Below are 17,951 nucleotides of genomic sequence, written 5' to 3'. Positions count from 1 at the left end.
CTCTAGGATCTACGAACGTCCGATTCCAATCATCGGAAGTTTGCCGAAACTGAAACCCTGGTATTTCAAAACCCTAGAATCACCCGACAATGAAGACTTTTTCTATTCGGAGCTTCAAACGAAGATTCCACACGCATAGGCCCACTCTAATCGACGTTCCAAATCTTTCTTCAGAAGGAAGTTTCTGCATCCGAGGTCAAAATCAAAAAGTGCATAAAGTGCATTTTAAGCCGGTACACATTAAAAACAGGCCTCGAAAACCAAAAATCATACTGATATTTCTTTGAAGAATTAGAAGATTCAGCGGGAAGAATATCGTGTCTAAAATACGTTGGAATCAGTAGGAAAAATCGGAATCGCGAAATAATCATTTTCTCGCGTTTTCAATTTCCTATATATAGGACTTCAGAAACTAAGAAAAATCACACCTTCATTTTCTTTCTTCTTCTTCTTCTTCTGCAGACCACGTTCTCTGGTCTTTCTTTTCTTTTTCTTTTCATTTTCTTTGTTGGTTGTGGGTGAGCTTGAGGGAGAAAGGAGGAAAAGTTCGGGAACCCTATTTTACATAGTGGCCGAAACCTATTGCTTAGGGTACCGTGTCCAAAAATAATTTTTGGGCCTCTATGCCCTGAGCCATTGAGTAGCTCTTTCGATTGTTGAAATTTTGGCGCTGGTTTCGTGTCATTCCGAGTTCTGTAGCTCGAGTTATACTCGTTTTAGCGAACGAAGTTCTGTTGTCAAATCGTGCCTTAAGAGGAACTCTGAAGCTTTAAAAGCTTTCTTTCCGGTTTCGATTAGCGTTATTAGATAGTGTTACTTCCAGTAGGGCTTGTGTTGATGATTGTGTTTCCTTGTTCTAGGTTCACAACTTCCATGCCCAACTTCTACTCACGAAGGTAAGGGTAACTCAGTTTTAGAGCGTCTTTGAGTCTTGCCTGTATTTATCGCACTGCCTGCGTTTGAGATGAAGATGTTTATATTGATTGGCATTGGATTATGATTATTATGCTTGCTTATGTTGACTGTTTTTTAGGCTTGTGCCAAATGTTTCCTGAAGGCTTCGGCCGAGTAAACTTATTGAGACGTGTGTCTTCGTTTTCTGAGAGGCTTCGGCCGTTTACTGGTTTCTGTCAATGAACTGAGTTGGTTATTCTGAGTTGATTAATGGTTTGGAAATTGTGGTTGACTGACTTGGCATATAGGGAAAGTGGCGATGAGGTGGGTGTGGTCCCACGTGATTGTCCCGTCTTTCGAGGCGTTATAAAGTGGCAATGAGGTGGGTGTGGTCCCGCGGGATTGTCCCATCTTTCGAGATGTTCTAAAGTGGCGATGAGGTGGGTGTGGTCCCACGCGATTGTCCCGTCCGGAGTGGCGTTAAGTGGCAATGAGGTGGGTGTGGTCCCGCGTGATTGTCCCGTCTTGAGAGACGTTGCTGATCGATCCATTTTGGTAGAAGCATATAGTTGCATTATAGGGAACTAACACCTAACCCTATGTTGTTGGATTTTAGTTATTAGTTTATTGATATCTGATTTGATGTTATATGTTAGGTTGTTGATAAATGAGTTTAGTTATGTTGTTGGTTCATTTACCATGATAGGTAGTTAAATTTGAATAGCATGATTTTCTCTTTCATACATGGTAATTGTATGGAGTTAACCCTTTCTATTTGCTACTTGTTGTTTGGGCGCTTAACGCTATTAGGCGATGGAGAGCCTTCCGCTGAAGCTTAGCTGTTCAAGTTGGAGACCGTGATCGTGGGCGGTCGAGTAGAGGTGGATGAAGCAGTTGCTTCTCCCTTTTTGGTGGACTATGTCTGAGTTTCTTTTTCCTTCTAAAAACTCTGTTGTTTAAACCTTATATTCGCCACTTGTCTAAGTGAGCGTACTTACTTTGGAAACTTGTTCATGATGATGTATGACACTATTATTATTATGTCGGGAATGGGTTGTTGAATAAAGTCTATGTTATATATTCAATTATGTTCAGCTGTTTCGAAAAGAAAAAAATATATTGTGTTTTCTCAGGATTAAGAAATAGTCCTTAGACTTGTTAGGTTACTAATGTGACTCCTCAGTTGAGAAATTGGGGCGTTACAGAGCGTCTGGATTTGGAATGCTTAGCCTAATGGATGCATACTCAGGATATCATCAAATAAGAATGTATGAACCAGATGAAGAGAAAACAGCTTTCATGACAAATCAGGCGAATTATTGCTATCAAACTATGCCTTTTGGGCTCAAGAATGCAGGTGCAACTTATCAAAGGTTGATGGACAAAGTTTTTGATAAGTAAGTGGGGCGAAACATGGAAATTTACGTTGATGACATGGTGGTTAAATCAGATGAAATGTTAACACATTGTTCAGATTTGGGCGAAGCTTTTGGGGAACTCAGGAAGCATAATATGAGACTTAATCCAGAGAAGTGCTCATTTGGAATTTAGAGTGGAAAGTTTCTGGGTTTTATGATTACAAGAAGGGGAATTGAGGTAAATCCTAACAAATGTAGGGCCATTCTTGAAATGCAAAGCCCCTCCTCAGTAAAAGATGTGCAGAAATTAACTGGAAGAATTGCAGCTCTAGCAAGATTCCTGCCGTGTTCCGGAGACAAATCCGCTCCATTTTTCCAATGTCTAAGGAAAAATAAGGTGTTTCAATGGACAGAAGAATGTGAAGTGGCGTTTCAAAATCTAAAGGAGCATTTATCAAAGCCACCAATATTATCAAAGCCAATGTCAGGTATTTCATTGTCAATGTTTATTTCCATATCTGATAATGTTGTTAGCTCAGTCTTGTTGCAAGAAATTAAAGATGATTTGAGAATCATATATTTTGTGAGTCATGCACTCCAAGGAGCAGAAGTGAGATATCAAAAAATTGAAAAGGCTGCCTTAGCCTTGATTATATCCGCCAGGAAGTTAAGACCTTATTTCCAAGGCTTTCCAGTGGTAGTCAAAATTGATTTGCCACTTCGCCAAGTGTTGCAAAAGCATGATCTAGCGGGAAGAATGGTTTCATGGGCTGTGAAATTGTCAGAGTTTGGGATTTCATTTGAGAAAAAAGGGCAAGTTAAAGCACAGACTTTGATTGATTTTGTTAATGAGATGTCTCCAGAAGAAAAGCATGAAGAACAAAGTGAGTGGAGTTTGTCAGTGGATGGTTCATCTAATGTCAAAGGCAGTGGAGCTGGAGTGATTCTGGAAGGACCCGGAGGCGTGACCATTGAGCAATCATTAAAGTTTGATTTCAAGGCAAGCAATAATCAAGCAGAGTACGAAGCCATAATTGCAGGTTTGAGACTCGCAATTGAAATGGGCGTACAGAATATCAGAATTAAAACAGATTCACAGATAGTTTCAAGACAAATTCAAGGAGAGTATCAGGCGAAGGATACACAATTGGCCAAGTATTTGATAAAAGCGCAGAATTTGATGAAGCAGGTGGAGAAAGTGCAGATTAATCATGTTCCGCGAGAGGAGAATACAAGGGCTGACATCTTGTCAAAATTGGCAAGCACTAAGAAACCGGGGAATAACAAATCAGTAATTCAGGAAGTTATAAATAGCCCAAGTGTGGAAAATGAGGAAGTTATGGCTATTCCAATGGTGATTGATCAAGATTGGATGAGTCAAATTAAGTTATGTTTGGAAGCAGGGGGAGCTGATTTGCATTTGTTCACTAAAGATCAGATTCGTGAAGCAAGCCATTATACTCTTTTGGGCGATCAATTATACAGAAGAGGAGTCAGGATTCCATTGTTGAGATGCGTTTCTAAAGAGGAGCCTGATAGAATCATGTTTGAGGTGCATGAAGGAGTTTGTGCGAGTCATGTAGGTGGAAGATCTTTGGCTGCAAAAGTTTTGAGGGCAGGATTTTATTGGCCAACACTGAGGTCAGATTGCATGGAATATGCAAAAAGGTGTGAAAAATGTCAGTTGTATGCAGATTTGCACAGAGCACCGCCAGAAACATTAAGTTCGATGAGTTCATCGTGGCCATTTGCAATGTGGGGCGTAGATATCTTGGGACCTTTCACTCCAGCAGGTTCACAAGTTAGATTCGTCCTAGTTGCAGTGGATTATTTTACCAAGTGGATTGAGGCGGAATCAATGGCGAAGATAACAGCGGATAAAGTTAAGAATTTTTATTTGAGGAAGATAATTTGTAGATTTGGTGTTCCGGCCACAATCATCTCAGATAATGGGACACAGTTTACTAGCAGAAGTGTGAATAATTTTTGTGCAGAAATGGGTATTGAGATGCGTTTTGCTTCTGTGGAGCACCCACAGTCAAATGGGCAGGTGGAGTCTGCAAATAAGGTAATTCTGAATGGGATCAAGAAACGTTTGGGTGAAGCAAAAGGATTATGGGCTGATGAATTGATTACTGTTATTTGGGCATATAATACAACACCACAATCAACCACTGGCGAGTCACCGTTTAAGTTAACTTATGGAGTGGATGCGATGATCCCTGTAGAGGTGCAAGATATGACGTTCAGGGTGGCAACGTATAGTGAGGAACATAATGAGGTGAATAGGCTGGTGGATTTGAATTTGGTAGAGGAAACTAATGCAGAAGTTCGTTTGAGACAAGCAGTGGTAAAACAAAGATCAGAAAGGCGTTACAATTCAAGAGTAGTCCCAAGGCAAATGGAAGTGGGCGATTTAGTGCTGAGAAGAAAAACAAGAGGACCAAATGATTCAAAGATGTCACCAAATTGGGAAGGACCTTACAGAATTTGCAGGGAATTGGGACAAGGGGCGTATCATTTGGAAGAATTGTCTGGGCGAAGGATACCGAGGGCTTGGAATGCACAGCATCTCCGTTACTATTACAATTGAAGTGCAGGATATTCGTCCAGTTTGCTTTGTGTTGTACAGCTTGTTTCAGTTTATGTGTGTTGAAGACTATGTTAGTTGTTTCAGTTTGTGTGCATTGAAGACTATGTTTGTTCTTTGTATTGTTTAAAACTACGTTTGTTGTGTAAGACTAAGTTTGATGTACTCTTTTCTCTACCCCAGGCGGGAGAGTTTTTAACGAGGCATCAACTATTAATGAATAACGGGTATGCACTCTTTTCTCTACCCCAGGCGGGAGAGTTTTTAACGAGGCATAACCTTTTTTAAAAATGTTCAAGGGCGTAACATTTCATTTTTTCCCATAGCGGAAACTTATCAACTAAGGTCTATCAATTGGGCGACGTCATACAATTGAGAAACGAGTAAGTCTCTTAAAACAAGAGCATTTGACCACGAATTCATAAGCACAGCCTTAAATTGGATTTAAGCTTGTCCAAACTAAGCACAAATCTCCACGCGAGCATATTAATGAAATCAAATATTGTGACTTTGATTTCCATGAATAACTATGTCAAAAATGAGAAATTTGACTAAGTTATATACACAAAGGCCTTATGATTCCAAAGTAGTTGATTAAGTTTAAACTTTACAAAATTTTTGAGATTCACTCAAGAGTATTTTACTATATATAGTAAAATGAGAAAGCGATGTGCTCGACTAATGATGAAGGCGGATCAATTCTGATGAAAAGGTTAGTGAATGAAATTTACGTTAAGTTATGTTTTGAACTTTAATATATTGAAGTTATATGTTCGCTTTGGTGATTGAGTAAAATAATGCTTAGTCATAGAATTAGTTATTTTGGTGCTTCTTTGTGTGAATGAGGGAATAACGTTATTGTGGAAGATATGAAAGTTTTAGGCGAAACAATTAGAAGTTGACAATGTTGGAGGGCAAAGAATTTAAGGCATTCATGTAATACTGAAAGAAAATTCATTACGTTAAGGGAAAAGTTTGTTACATGAAAGCAAGGGGAATAAAGGAACGGGAAAATTAAAGAGACCGGAGGTCTTTTACATAATTTGCTGAAAGGAAAAGGAACAAGACTTGTAGCTAGTGGTTTTCCCCTTCTCCTTCTTTGGTGTTGACATTTTCTTCTTCATTTTTCTCTCCTTCTTCAGCTTCTTCTTCTTCTCCTTCTTCATCCGCGTTATCCGGGCTAATCAGTTTACCATCCACGATGCGAGCATAGGGGTTTGAACCCTCCAAGTTGATTGCCAGGTCAGGATTGAGGAAGGAGATTTGAGTCAGTGCTTTGGCGAAACCAGCCTCAAATTGATCCAAAACAGAGCATTTTAATTCAGCAATCTCTGTTTTCATCTTAGAATTCTCGTCCAGAGTTTGATTGTGCACGGTAGTAATCTGGGCGAGATCAGCTTTCACTTTGTCATTTTCTTCAGTCAATGCCTGAACAGAAGCTTTGTAACCTTCAGCAGTCTTCTTCGCATTTTCAATCTCTAAAGCCAAATCAGCGGCTTTCTTCTCATTGGCTTTGTTGGATTTGTCTAACAACTTCAACGTTGCTTTCATCTTCCCCATTTCTTTTTCTTTTTCTTCAACAAGTTTGGCGTTGGCGAGGCCATCGAATCCGTTGGATTCTAAGTCAATCATCTTGGCGACTGCAGCAATCTCCAAACCCTTGGTCATCATAGCTTGACAAACTTCTTTCAAACCCATCTTCCTCATTTTCTCACGATCAGCCTCAAACACCAGGTTCGTCTCCACCAAAGAGTTGAAATCTATCTTTGAATCCCAAAGTGAAGTTACTTCAGTGGAGGTTAGTTCTTCGAACTCCTTCAACAAGTTCTTCCAGCAAATAGGCTGAGCGCTTGATGAACAACCTTTGTTCGCCCCAGGAGAGTCATTTTTGTTCATGAATTGTTCAAAAGAGGTCTGGTTAGAAGCTTTGTTTTTCTGAGAGGTAGGTTCTTCATTCTTCTTCTTTTTCTTGGTAGGGCGGCCAACTTCAGTGCCAGAATGGCTGGTATCTTGGTCGGCGATAGATTTTGAGGGGTTCCTTTTTTCACGAGCATCTTGTTGTTCACGGCGAAAGCGGAGGAGGTCTTCTTCAGTGAGACGAGCCATTTTTCCTGCAACAATATAGAAGTGTTAGAATATAAGAAGATCTTTTACATAAAGGTGGAAGGTAAAATGCATAATGGGATGCCTTACCAATATATTTACCCACTTCATTCTTAGAAAGGGCGGCCATAAAATCTGCAAGGTTCAATCCTAAGCCAGATAGAAGTTGGCAATCTACTAATTCTTCTTTAGTCAAGGCATCATCGGGAATTTTGATGATGACTTCATATTGGTTCGTCCAGTAGAACGGAAACCGAGGACTCCCGTCATCAAAGTAAAATATATCTTTGCAGGGTTCTGACTCACGAAGTTTGAAAAACTTTCCTTTGAAATGTTTATAGTGGCTTTTGAATAAAGTAAATAGCCCTAGACCCCTAGCAGTAGCAAGCGAAACATATTCACCTCTAACGTTTCGCCCACATGTTTCAAAGAAGTAGAAGAACTTATTACTGGTGGGTTCGATTTTTAGAGTTAGGCATAAAATCTCAAAGGCTTTTAAGTACGCCCAAGCATTGCCATGAAGTTGGGTGGGGGCTACATTTAGAAGGGTTAACACGGAGCAAGTGAAATCAGAAAAGGGTAGAGTGTATTTCAAATCGGAGAATAAATTTTCGAAGAGATAGGTGAAGTTTCGCCCTTGATTATCTGGCCCCCCAAAACAACATGGCTCATCAGGAGAGCAGTGAATTATATCCAAATGTGCATCTAGGCCATCTTTCCTAAAGTTGTACTTAGTGACTAAATCTATAATAGCTTTTGGAGTACAGTTTTTAGAAAATTGCTTTTTGATTTTACTGGAAACCCATAGGGAATCGGCGGTAGGTGGGACACTAGGGGTAGAAGCCTCTTTACGGGAACGTTTGGAAACCATTTTCAGAGTATCCTGAAAGTAAAATGTTTAGAAGTGTAAGATGGAGATGGAATAGAGTATGAGTTTTTAGTTTAAAATGCAAGATTTATGCAGTGTTTTCTGGGTAGAGAAAGAGTTATGGGTGTTAAAGGTAGGAACTTTCATGCGCAAGTTCATGTGAAAGTATAGAAATAAAGAAGAAGAAAGAAAAGGATTGTTACCTGAGAGAAAGATTGAAACTTGGAAGACTGCTGGGATGGTCGATGCTAAGTGCAGGAAGCAGAGAAATGGGTTTGGCAGAGAAGAAGTAAAGTGTTGGATTTTTTCTTGAGAGAGTATGGGTAGTAAGGAAATGCAGGTAAATGATAAGAGGAGTAAAATATGAGGCTTTATATAGAGAAGGAAGGAGGGGTGAAGGGATGAGATGAAAAGGTGAATTAATTAGCAAGTAAGTGGACGCGTGCTTCCATGTAGACACTCAAGGGTCAAGTTTGATGTTTAGATTAAAGGGACACGTTGGTCAAGAATTTGAATTTGAACGGATGTGATTCATCGTAAAAGTCAAGTGGAAAGGACGTTTTAGTCCGGAAGACATGACGCTTCAAGGACAATTGGAACGGGCACAACTTTCCGAGGTTGAATTTATTTCGTGTGCTTTTAATTATATTTATTTCTCATGATGGTAATTATGTCAGTGGGATTTAAAGACGCATGATAATGTTGCGGCTCAAGTTCCCAAATATTTGTGGATATCTGTTGATGTAATTGTAGCAGGAAAAACAATGATGACTCTTGCCACAGTAAGGGCGTAGGAAGTGATAGGTACAGAGATTTGACATGTTCGGTTCAACACGCAAGAAAAAGAGAAGAGGAAAGAGCTAGTCTGACGTGGTTATTGTTATTCGCTTTTATCCAAATGTACATGTGTTATGATTCACACGCCTATTTCAATTATATTATGAATGCTTTAATGATTGTGGGCTGATTAAAGACACTTTCGTCTTATTCTAAGCCTTAGTGTCTTGTGGGCTTGTGGTCTGATATGGGCGTACCAATATATAAGACATTTGGGCTGAACGTTTGGATATTAAATGGGTCGGGCAACCCATGGTTCGTTCGGACCAAAACCCAAGTTATAAATAACAGGAACCACCCCAGCGGTGGGGATCCTATCATTTTCACGCATTTTTACTTGTCTTATTTGCTTTGCATTCGCCCTCTATTTTGATTAGCCCGCTTAGTGGTTCCATACCGGAACAACGTCCAACACTTTCAGGGACCAATTTAACTATTAACTATGAAATTTAATGTTGGTTTTTTAACCGAAAATGATTCTTGAACACCATTAAGGCATAGACCACTAACAATTGGTTGTGAACACACGTTTTAAATGAACCTTCACTTTACTGCTCTTTCTATTTAGAAGAAGAAAATTCTTCCGAAGTTTTCTCCTTTGTTGCTATCTTTCTCAATTTCATCATTGTTCGCAGTTCACTTGTGGCATTTATCTTGCAAGTTGATTGCATTCTATCTTGAGTTTGGCTTCACCTCGTTTCTCCTTTTTCCCTACCTCAAGATTTGCCCTGGAGATTGAATCTAATGGAAACGACCCAAGCCTTTTTCACCAATAATTCATTCCTAATGATAACATTTTTTTTTGTCTCTGATGAGTGTAAACCTGTTCTGAAAATCGTGATAGACTCTCTCAACAAATAATTTTCTTAGAGTTAAACTTGTGTCCTTACCTTTACGGAGATTTAGTTTGCCTAGGATTAGATCAACACGTTGGTTCTAATGACTTACATTGATTGAATTATAATTGCTCGAGGTCAGATATAACATAATTCCTTATAAAACATAAGTCACCACAGAATAGAGGGCGGGCCTCTTCAAAAAGAAGCAAAGCTTTAGCTATTGTATTCTCTAAGTCGGACTGAAAAACCTGGTGTAAGTAATAAAATGAATACCTTAGCAAAAAAATGAAAATTTAAAGGTTCAATTGGCCTAGTAGTGCAAATAAATACTGCAAGAGCTGTACACTCTACTCTAGTAGTGCAAATAAATACTGCAAAACTATCAAATACAATGATGTAACTTTACAAGAACATTTCAAATCATGCCAGCTACCTCTGCAACAAGCTCCTCCCAAGTTTCCCTCTAATTATCTGCAAGATTAGTCAGCATTTGGGAAACAATCTAAGCATGTGGATGTTGTTGGCATGTAAAGGCATGGTTCTTTTGACCATTTGCTAAGGGTTTACCAACTTGTCTCCAGTGCTTTCATTCTCATCATCTTTCAGATAACTGAAAATTTCAAGATCATCAAACCCTACAAAAAGATCAGAACATGTTAATTAATGACATTTTCTATTTTCAATTTCCATATCCATAGAAATACATTGTAATTTACCTTCACCCAATTCTTCAGTTTCGTCATTTAAAGGCCTTAAAAGCATTGTGTTAACAGAAGATGGATCCAGTGCCATCCAATCCGAGTTCCCATACTCTTCTGAGTAAAATTCCATTGGCCTGATCCAGTCTTCAACGTTACTAGTGCTGTCAAATGACAGGGGATCCTTAGAATCCTGTTCTTTACTCATATACCTGAAAGAAAATCAGAGGTTACGAGATGAGTTCCCTTCAACTGTCAAATATATTTAAAACAACCTATCAATATACAACAGTTCAAACTCACATTTGTCTTAATCGTAAGTTGTAATGAACAAAGACAAGATCAGTAAGATGTTGGCGCTCTATAAAATTCCTTGTATTGGTTAATTGTTCAAAAGGAATCTTGTTTCTCTTGCAGGGCATCACACTGGATGCTTGGCTGAGAATACGAATGGCTAACCGAGACAAGTTAGGGCAGCCTCCTCCATATGTAGACCACCATTCAGCTAGAAAAATAGCATATGCAAAAGAAAAGTGCACTTTAAGGGGTCATGAGAGAAAGGAAATACTGAAATGAATGTCTTATGTAATGCGAAATTTAAATTTATAAAGTTAAACCCAAATGTTGTTTGTGTAACTCCAGATAGATCATTATAAAAATCATTTGCACCTTTGCAGGATTTCAAAAGAATTCAATGCAGAAACAGTTTACCAGTTTTGACATGCATTCTCATACTACAAAATTTAAACAAATACTGAGTATAGATTCTAAGTTATCTTTTCAATTAAATTGCTTAAAGTTAGGAGCGGTAATAACAATCCAGCAACTAAATCTAATCAATATACTAATATTATCTAAGAGAGTAGGTTGGTGTCCTCTTACAAGGAAGCAGATTATCCCTAGCTCTGACTGCCATCTTTCTCCCAAAGTCTCCAGCAGCAGCCTTGTATAAGTTTACCTCTTTGATAATTTTATCTTGGACTCTTGTATCAGGTACCAATCTCTCTATACAGTCAAACATCCCTGAGAGAATCTCACTATGTACATCCCCTTGAATACTATAGAAGAACTTTGGATTAAGGAAGAAGCCTGCAGCATGAAGAGGATGATGCCACAGCCTTTCCCATCTATGATGAATGATATTCCAGTACACCATATAATCCTCCCTCTTAACAAGTGCTTTCTTAATTGCTTCTTTTGCCCGGTACATTCCAGCATACACGTATCCCAATGCCGGTCTCATCTCACTAGTAGCTATTCTCAGAATTCTCAAGAGAGGAGCAGTTAGACGAACAATCATGTCACACGATGACCAAAATGTTTGATTGCTTAGGCAATCTAACATTTCCAAACCTGCTGTTCTCTTTGAATATGGGCAATCCATCCACTCCTGAGAAGTGACCATGGCCTGTAAATTGTGTTTAAGATCAACCATTCTTTTCAATGTGCTGAAGTTGGTTGCAAATCGCGAAATAGAGGGATCCACGATATCATTCCCTAATGTATACCTTTTAACCATATTCAAAATTTCACTATAATTGTAGACAAATCTTGTTACAGATTTAGCCTGTTCAATCACTACACTAATCCACTCAAGATTTCCAAAATCTTCAAGTATCAAACCAATGCAATGAGCAACAGATGGACTCCAATAAAGGGAAGGAAAAGTATCAGTTAGCCGTTTCCCAGCAACAGCATAATGTTCTTCTCCTGATGTAATCACTTGCACCACTTGCCCAACTCCAACTTCTTCTACTACTTGTTTTAATAACTCATAGAGAAATCCCGGGGAAGTGGAAATCTCAGTTGCATCCAAGGATCTCAAAAAGACTATGCCTTCAGGACAATATGCCAGAAAACTTATCAGTACTCTACCAGTTTCTGTAGTCCATTGGTCAACCAAAATTGTACAGCCAGTCCTCCCCCATGTCATCTTGCATCTGTCTATATCATTCTTCACTTCTTCCATAGAGTTTTTCAGGATCCAACCCTGAAGTTCATGATGCGAGGGACACTGAATACCCGAGCCCGCCGAAGCAATTGCTTCAACCATTTGCTGAAAATAGATTGATTTCACAGCATCAAAAGGTGCACCAATATCGTACAAAAACCGACCTATCGCCATGTGAATGCGACTGTCCATCCTTTTGGGGAAAATGGCATTATTCTCAATAGCAGCAACAGCACCCGCAGAGTTTGTATGAATTGGTGCAGGATTTCTGCTGGCTCTTATTTTCTTCCTTCTTTCTACATTGTTACTGATTCCCACTTCAGGATGCACCACCAGACCCGCATTCTGTTCCACTGGATTCTGCACTTCAATAGACTGAACCCCCTGATTAACATCCACCAGATTGGCAACTGTATTGGCAGCACTATTAGCCAGAGCACCAACACTCATGATCTCCTCCTCAATTTTCTGCTTCTTCCTCTTCTTCACCACAACCCCATCCAAACTCTCCTGCATTTGAACCCTAACATCATTGGGAACATGACTGCACATCGACGCATTGCCTTTATGACAAGCAAGGTGTTCCTTAATCCTATGAATCCCACCACCCTTGAACATTTTGAGACAATATATACACTTCAGCTGCACCTTTTCCCCACTCTTAAACATCTGAACATGCCTCCATGCAGGATCATGTTTTTGTGATGTAATGGGCACTAGTTCCAGATTCGAACCCATTATTTATTTTTCACATCAACCACTCTGCAACCTACTAACAAACATAAACAGAAACAGAAACAAAAACACCATTGTAAGTGTAAAGTGTAAACTACAACAAGAACCTACTCATAACCCCACATTTTATTCAATTTCAACAGTACTAAATTACTATAAGGTTTCAAACTTTGCTGCATAAAACTTCATTCTCACATTGAAAAAACGAAAATTGAAGAACAAGAACAGAGAAACAAGAGGGGAAACAAGAGACAAGAACAGAACATACCCGGTTCCTTGATTCGCTTGGGTTGGGTGGGGTTTCGTGAAGAGAACCGAGTTTATATGAAAGAGAAGAGAACCGTGGTGATGTAACTGGATGGACCGGTTAGGGTAAAGAGAGTATCCGGTTGAGTTGCCTTTGAATGGATCCGGTTTCGGCGCCGGACCGGTTTTTTTCGCCACACGGAATGGAAAAACCGAAATTTCTGCCGATCCTCTTCTCCAGAGCTGGACGCCGCTGCTTGTATAATTTTTATTTCTATGAATTTCTACTTGTCAAGTGTTATCTTACTTTTAGCCCTAATTTTTTTAATCACACTAATTCAAGCTTTTTCTCATAGCTTAGTTAATTTCAACTTTTATTTAAACCTTGTTTGAATACCAATTGGCTTCAATGTAAAAATTAATTCATGAGATTTTTTTACATACAAAAAGGAAAAAAAAAACTACAAAACCACACTATGACGTCATGATACAAGGATACAATCAAACTAGATGAGATTGATTCCAAACACGTCATTGTGTTCCATCCCGATTAGCTTGTTGAGCCAATAGTATGTCGTGTGGTTTTTATCTTCGGAAATGTGGACAATAAAAACATATCGGTATGAATCCAACATCGCTCTAACTCTACCAAATTGTGCCTCGGGCACATAAAGTAGCTACATCTCCACGACTCTAGAGGACCTCAACCACGTTTAAACAATCAGAGGTGGAAAAATGTTCTTAAACCCAAGTTCCCAGCCATGTTTCAATCCCAATTCCACTGCCACAATTTCTGCCAAGAATGCATTGTCGTGGACATAGCTAACTGCCACTCCTGAAACTCAATGTCCAGCCCATCGCGAAGAACCGCGCCACATCCCATCTTCCTCTCCAAAGGATTCCAACTTCCATCCACCGCAATCTGCATTGTGAACACCGCGACGCAAATGGAGAAGGTTGTGCATGTGTCATGTGTCGGAGGCTTAGCGAATTTCGTGTGGCTAATGCCCAACACCACCAATTGTGAATATCTAGAAGAATTTGTCGCAGCACGTAACTGATATCTCAAGGTCTCTCCTCAAAGATATGGTTGTTTCTCAACTTCTAAGACCGCCACTATACAACCACCACAAGCGTGTTATGCCTCTCTAAAAGTATCTTGGAAAGCTAGTCTTAGAACGGTTCATTAACTGCAGTTGAGGGAAGTATCTGTTTACGCTGAATTTTGGTAAACAAATAGAATCCAAAAGCAATTTAAGGACCGGATTCGGAGTCCTTTCTGGGTTCTTTAGTGAAGACGTTTTAAATGTCAAGGTTGGGTTTTTGTGAAGAACGGTATGAACAAAAGGGAAAAAGAGTAGAGGATCGAAAGGAAAAAGAGGAACAAAAAGTAAAAGGAAATCAAAATGGCAAAGGAAATGAAATTGCATTGAAAATTAAAGGTGAGAATCACAGCACACTCTTAGTCTCTTTGTAGCCATATGTCACATGAGACTTGGAGGCATCCATGGAGAGTTTTGAGTAGTTGTGTGAGTCTGAGTAATTTTACAATCAGATTTGCTACTTATAGAACTTGGAATGAAACTGCAACTAGATCCTACGGTAGAGATTAAATCCTAGAAAATAACTCCCTACACTAGAGCCATACACTTGGCATAATTACAAATAAAATAACTTGCAACCACTTCCATTTTCCAAGCCACGTCCACGTTGCATCTTCAGTAAGTAACTGCCACATTTCTCTCTATTCCACTTCAATAGCCACTAACCCACTACTAATAGACATGTGTTTATTTAAAATAAACTGCTTAAGCCCACTAGTAATTTCCACTAACGGCTTATTCTAGTAAGTTCCACTTTGCTTCCAACACTTGCATTTCGTCTCTGATGTCAAAATTGATATTCTTCTCTTATCACCTTGAGCCAATATGTGTCGAAGCAAGCCACCTAGTTGTTAGTGGAGTTCTCCTCTGAATGTAACTAGTCTTTAATAAATCAAGAAGCTGATTGAATTCACCATGCATGCTGCCACGTTGTTTTCCCTTTGAACTTGGCATTAACATGATGCCATATTTTTCCACTTTAACAAATACTACTTGGTCGAAATACTAATCTAATATATGACCATATAACTTCAACCATCATTTAGCAATTTAAATATGTGCCACATGATTCTCGACCCAATGCCAATATCATATTTCGACCACTTTGATATAATGAGTTTGTCAAATGAGTTTCGACCCAGTGACAATACCATTTTTCGACCAATATAGGAAAATAATAATAATTTGGTTGTAAAGGGTAAAAATTAAACTAAAACATACCATGCATCCATGTACACCATATCTCAATGATTAATTTCCAAACCTGTAAATTTTGGTGTTAACAGTATCAAAGGAAGTGAGAGCAGAGGGAGGAAGAAGCCGGGCAAATCCGAAACAGATGATGTCTTCGACCTCACAGGAGACAACAGGGACAAGCTGTTGAATTACTGAGATGATTTCGGTGTCGTTTGGCATTTGTGGCTAGAGCCTCCTTAAGAACAAGCTAGGAAAAAAATGATTTTTTTCCGGCACTTTGCACTTCCAAACACTGTGCCAATAGGATGGTGGATTCCCTTAATTATAGTTTAGAGTTCTAGCAAGCAAATCATAGGAGGATGTCCTAGAATAGTATCCATCGTGTGAAGCTTTCCAAAGGATCACATCTGCACCCGAAGGATTAGAAGGCATAACAACTTGCGTTATCTCATCTAGGACAGTATTGTATGCAGCTCCATAAAGTATCACTGACCATCTCCCCATAAATCTGAAACCTTCAACATAGTATTCCAAATATGAACAAACGATATCCGATAAAAAACTCTCCCCGTCCAAGCCAATCTATATACCAGAACAAAAATGTACCGTCTTCTTGCTTCTTCTGATATGCATTGTTGTGCCGGTTTAGTGTAGTTTATTTTTCGTTTTTATTCTTTATAAAAAAAAAGCGAAGCAATTTATTCCATGATAAATTAGGATGAGGCTAAAAGGGAAATTACCAGAAGACGATTTTGATAAAGTTTTTTCTTTGAAAGCTGACACCATTAGCTAGTAGAGTGTGACCATGAACGTGCACATTGACTATCAAAATTCATTTTCTCCCGTTTAAATTTTCGTATTAAACTTCATTAATCAATTTTTTTTGTGATAAATAACAGTTCTCTAACTGAAAAAATAAGACTTAAGAGCAGCAAAAACGATTTTATTTAGCTTTTCCTCTTCACGGTCTTTTGTTTTTGAAGCAAAAATCACAAATTAAGAATAGTCTATCTCGAATTAAAAATACAATAAAAGAAATAAACAAGTAATGGAGAAAATATAGGAGTGGTAAGGTTAGTGGAAAGCGACGAAAGAGCTCCCAGTTTCTGCATTACCAAACAGTTTCCAAGCGTTATGTAGAAAATGGCTACAAACAAGGAACCTCATTCCCCTGTACCACCATGATAAAAGCCATTCATACCTTCACTTCCACTCTAAGGAACAACCCAAACAGCACACAAACGTTTCCACATTTCTAAACCCAATGGCTCCTTCTTTCCATCACTTCGTTTTCCTCTCCATTCTAGTCTCCATCTCACTAACCAGTACTCGATCTTCTTTTCCTGTCATATCACATATTATATTTCTCTCTAGGTGTTAACAATATTTTTTGCTTAGTACCTTTGTGTGTTATGATACAGATGGAACACAGCTTATAATAGTGAACAACTGCAAAGAGAGTGTGTGGCCTGGAATTCTTGGCAATGCAGGGCTCCCTTCTCCGAAAGACGGCGGTTTTCACCTCGCGAGCGGCGAAGAGGTTGTTCTCCAAGTCCCTGAGGGCTGGGCAGGGAGAATCTGGGGCAGACAAGGGTGCTGCTTTGATGAACAAACAGGAAAAGGCTCTTGCCAAACAGGAGATTGTGGAGGCCTCTTGAAATGCAGGGGAATTGGTGGAGTCCCCCCTGCTACCCTTGTGGAAATGACCCTTGGAACTTCTCAGTCACCGTTGCATTTCTATGATGTTAGCTTGGTTGAAGGGTTTAACCTTCCGGTGTCCATGAGGCCTGTTGGCGGCGGTGGCGGTGCAGCGAGCAGCCGAGGTACATCTAAAACGGTTGACGCAATCAGTATTCAAGTGTTATATCTGCTCGTTAAATTGTTTAATCATGCTTGTTAAATTTTCCTAAATTCACTTCAGTCATGCTCTATAATCCTTTATTAAAACCAAAGGGCTAAGATTCAAAGAGACTGAACTTGAAATTAGATTTTATGTTTGATCTTGATTAGAAGGCTATGAAGCTATGAGTGCAGTGAATTTAGAAAAATGAGTCAATAATAGTACTGCCCTCTAAAAATTGATACATTGCCACTTTCTATTAGCTGTTGTTGAATTTGATTAATGTGTTAAATTTTTGCTCACTTACTAATTTTTCCTGGTTCCGTTAGGGTGCGGTGTTGCGGCGTGTGAGGAAGACTTGAATGTTTGTTGCCCTGCTTCACTGATTGTGGAGAGGCAGGGGAAGGTGGTGGGGTGCAAGAGTGCTTGTTTAGCTGCAAGATCAGATAGGTATTGCTGCACTGGGGAGTTTGCTAACCCAAAAACCTGCAAGCCAACAGTGTTTTCTCGTCTCTTCAAGACTGTTTGCCCTCATGCTTATAGCTACCCTTATGATGATGCAGCAGGGCTTAAGACTTGTAACAAGGCATCTCGTTATGTCATCACATTTTGCCCTCCACAATGATTTGTTATGGGAATGTGATGAAGGTGTTTTCAGTTTCATTGTTTTGATGATTCTCTTTTGTTTTAGT

At 39.2% G+C, this 17,951-nt stretch overlaps 2 protein-coding genes across 3 annotated transcripts; one reads left to right on the top strand and one right to left on the bottom strand.

Moving 5' to 3' along the window:
* Window positions 1–9,738: 9,738 nt before the first annotated feature.
* On the bottom strand, window positions 9,739–13,390 carry LOC130723649 (uncharacterized). Of its 2 annotated transcripts, none has more exons than XM_057574758.1 (5): window positions 13,142–13,390; window positions 11,070–12,910; window positions 10,491–10,692; window positions 10,206–10,399; window positions 9,739–10,124 (listed from the first exon to the last, which is right to left on the bottom strand). In XM_057574758.1, exons 2-5 carry the CDS (start codon window positions 12,874–12,876, stop codon window positions 10,045–10,047), a joined length of 2,283 nt encoding a protein of 760 aa, XP_057430741.1. In that variant the 5' UTR covers window positions 12,877–12,910; window positions 13,142–13,390; the 3' UTR covers window positions 9,739–10,044. The 2 variants fall into 2 exon arrangements, with proteins under 2 accessions (XP_057430741.1, XP_057430740.1); XM_057574757.1 differs by having other exon boundaries at window positions 11,070–12,907.
* Window positions 13,391–16,683: 3,293 nt separating this feature from the next.
* On the top strand, window positions 16,684–17,951 carry LOC130724910 (thaumatin-like protein). The gene is made up of 3 exons (XM_057576175.1): window positions 16,684–16,744; window positions 16,841–17,224; window positions 17,589–17,951. The coding sequence occupies exons 1-3, from the start codon at window positions 16,684–16,686 to the stop codon at window positions 17,882–17,884; spliced, it is 741 nt and encodes a 246-aa protein (XP_057432158.1). The 3' UTR covers window positions 17,885–17,951.

This window comes from Lotus japonicus, chromosome 6 (genome assembly GCF_012489685.1).
Source record: "Lotus japonicus ecotype B-129 chromosome 6, LjGifu_v1.2".
Lineage (NCBI taxonomy): Eukaryota > Viridiplantae > Streptophyta > Magnoliopsida > Fabales > Fabaceae > Lotus > Lotus japonicus.
The sequence above is the reverse complement of the archived record's forward strand: the minus strand, read 5'-3'. Positions and strand labels throughout refer to the sequence as shown.

What these genes read in the sequence shown, in the direction of transcription:
- LOC130723649 (XM_057574758.1), bottom strand. Translation starts at nt 12,876, where the DNA reads ATGGGTTCGAATCTGGAACTAGTGCCCATTACATCACAAAAACATGAT. An exon ending in AACTTACGATTAAGACAAAT is followed by an intron (nt 10,400 to 10,490) that starts GTGAGTTTGAAC and finishes ATTTTCTTTCAG; the next exon opens with GTATATGAGTAAAGAACAGG. An exon ending in AACTGAAGAATTGGGTGAAG is followed by an intron (nt 10,125 to 10,205) that starts GTAAATTACAAT and finishes ATCTTTTTGTAG; the next exon opens with GGTTTGATGATCTTGAAATT.
- LOC130724910 (XM_057576175.1), top strand. Translation starts at nt 16,684, where the DNA reads ATGGCTCCTTCTTTCCATCACTTCGTTTTCCTCTCCATTCTAGTCTCC. An exon ending in AGTCTCCATCTCACTAACCA is followed by an intron (nt 16,745 to 16,840) that starts GTACTCGATCTT and finishes GTTATGATACAG; the next exon opens with ATGGAACACAGCTTATAATA. An exon ending in GCCTGTTGGCGGCGGTGGCG is followed by an intron (nt 17,225 to 17,588) that starts GTGCAGCGAGCA and finishes TGGTTCCGTTAG; the next exon opens with GGTGCGGTGTTGCGGCGTGT.